General features: G+C 36.3%; 1 protein-coding gene and 1 pseudogene across 2 annotated transcripts, besides 2 other annotated features; both read left to right on the top strand.

Moving 5' to 3' along the window:
- Positions 1-50: 50 nt before the first annotated feature.
- Positions 51-954, top strand: TVAGG3_0294920 (WD repeat-containing protein 11 family; the record flags this gene model as incomplete). The annotated part of the gene is made up of 1 exon (XM_001278931.2): positions 51-908. The coding sequence occupies one exon, from the start codon at positions 51-53 to the stop codon at positions 906-908; it is 858 nt and encodes a 285-aa protein (XP_001278932.1).
- Positions 955-1,287: 333 nt separating this feature from the next.
- Positions 1,288-1,315: a terminal%2Cinverted (terminal inverted repeat of Mariner transposon ID:TVAGG3_0294930).
- Positions 1,288-2,474: a mobile genetic element.
- Positions 1,384-2,474, top strand: TVAGG3_0294940 (annotated as a pseudogene). Its single transcript has one exon. A coding segment is annotated over exon 1 (1,091 nt).

Below are 2,474 nucleotides of genomic sequence, written 5' to 3' on the forward strand. Positions count from 1 at the left end.
CACCTGCCCTCTTAAAACCGCTAAAAACCGCCCAGCAACGGTTAGAGCTTATGGGTGAGCAATTATTAACGAATCCTACTACAGGAACATGGTCAGAAGCACTTCAAATAGCTGAGATAGCTAATGACCATGGATTTCCAACTGATTCCATTATTTGGAAGTGTGTTTCACGTAGTTTGGGAGGTCCGAGGTTGCAAGCACGACATTCCATGTTTGGAGGGAAAGAAGAAGTTGTTTCCGCGTTGAGGATTCAATCTTCTCTGTTTTCTCCTGCAGATACTCCGATTTCTGCCATTTTCAACTTGTTGTTCAAGTTCAGAATGGGTGATAGAAGAGGAGCTGTCGAAGTTTTCAAGAGTCTCTCCAACAAAAGCGAGTTCACAATAGTGGCAAGCATTTGTTCGGCGTTGCTTCTCGGTTACGAAGATAAAATTTTGCCACAAAACGTGACAGAATTTTTGATAACAACCGCTGTTCCACTTTTTGCACAGCACAGATTTATAGAAGGCTGTATATTGATGCATTTAGCTGGCGCTAATCTTTCTGCCGCAAGATATCTTCAGGACAACGGAAGATGGGAAGATTCTGTCGAAGTCTGCAAATTGGAAGAGTTTTCGAATGAGTCGAAGAGTTTGTTGAGAAGAGCCGCCCACCACTTCTTGGATACTGGAAATGCAATGAACGCTTTGTTGCTGTTCATATCAATAAGAGATTTCCATCCTGCTTTGGCAATTTTGATGCAGATAAAATACAAAGCTCTCGCGTTTCATTTGATGATGTTCTTGGATAGGGCTGATGTAATTAAGCCGTACGACGAAGACACTTCGAGATACGCAACACAGTTTGCGGATTTGGATACTTTGAGACAGGATATAATTGTCAAATATGACAAAATAATTAAGAAATAATTTTATTTGTATATTTATTTTGTTTATTTATAAAAAAAAGTCGAAAAAAAATGAAATTGTTTATATGGCATTTTCAATGATCTTTCAAGCCAGTTGTCAGATAGAAAAAAATTACGCATTTAAGAAAGTTAAAGGGGAAAAGCATCCTGAAATTGCGAAACATTTAAAAAAAAAATAAAATAAAATAAAGTGGGAAAGTCTGGAAATGATATGCTATGTATTGTAATTTTCAAAACTCAGCTTTCTAATGGAGCTATCACTTGTTACGTATATTGTACGTAAACTATATATATCGAATCAAAAGTTTGCCATGTTGTAATTTGATTTACAAGACATGATTTAATTAAAAAATAAAGGGTTTAAAATATAAAATAAAATATAGGGTGTCCAAAGGTGCGTTTAGCACAGCGCTCTATATGAGACTATTAAAGGAGATATATGCTGATTATAAATATATAATAAAAAATATGAATATATGTATATGATGAGTATGTTGTATTTTGGCGCCATGCCGGGATATAAAATGAATTTTGAGACAAGAGGCGGTTTCGCGGGAAATTTTGGCGGGATTTTTTTCATTTTTTTAATGAATCATAAAGAAAACATCCTCGCTCTTGCAAAAAAATGCAAAGACTGTAAAAAAATCTACGAGACATTGGTAAAATGCTTCGGTATGGATGCTCCTAGCTATTCCACTGTAACGTATCATGTTAGGATGTATCACTTCATGAACAAAAAGGCGCCCATCATAAAAATTGACAAAAAATCGCCGGATCAAAGAAAAATCAAAGCAATTCTTCAAGCGCTAGATGAAGACCCAAGAGCATCACTCAGAAGGATAGAGGAGATGACAAAGATACCACGTACAACAGTCAGTTATTATCTGCACAATTATTTGAACTACAAACTAGCGTATACACGTTGGGTTCCGCACAACCTTAATTCAGTTCAAAAAAAATCTAGAGTCCAATCTTCGAAAGAGCTCCTCTCTATATTGGGTGCGTATCAATCCAAGAAGTTTCGCTTTTTTAGTAACAGGGGACGAGTCTTGGTTTCAATATGCAACAGAAGCCAAAATCATGTGGATCCCGAAGGATGAAAATCCGCAAACATTCCCGAAGAAAAAAAATTGACACACCAATGATGATGTTGTCGGTTTTTTGGGGCGTGAATGGCACCATCGCAATTGATATTCTTCAAAACCTAATACGATGAATGCTCAGTATCTAATTGACAATGTTCTTATTAAAATTATCAATTCTGATGAGTTTGAGAAATCCAAACAACAAAACAAAAGTTTGCAATTCATTTTGATAATTCAAGAGTTCACAAAAGTCATAAGGTAATGAATTACTTGGTGGAAAACAATGTCAAAGTTGTTCCAAACCCAATTTATTCACCTGATATTGCACCCTCTGACTTTTATTTATTCGGCACGCTAAAAAAGAGAGCTGAAGGACGCGAATTCGCGAGTCCAGATGATCTTGAAAATTTTGTAAGAGAGCAATTTGAGCAATTTTCGCATGATGATTTAAAGCGTGTCTTTCAAGCCTGGATCGATCGCTG

The sequence above is a fragment of the Trichomonas vaginalis genome, chromosome V (assembly GCF_026262505.1).
Source record: "Trichomonas vaginalis G3 chromosome V, whole genome shotgun sequence".
In the NCBI taxonomy this organism is placed as follows: Eukaryota; Parabasalia; order Trichomonadida; family Trichomonadidae; genus Trichomonas; species Trichomonas vaginalis.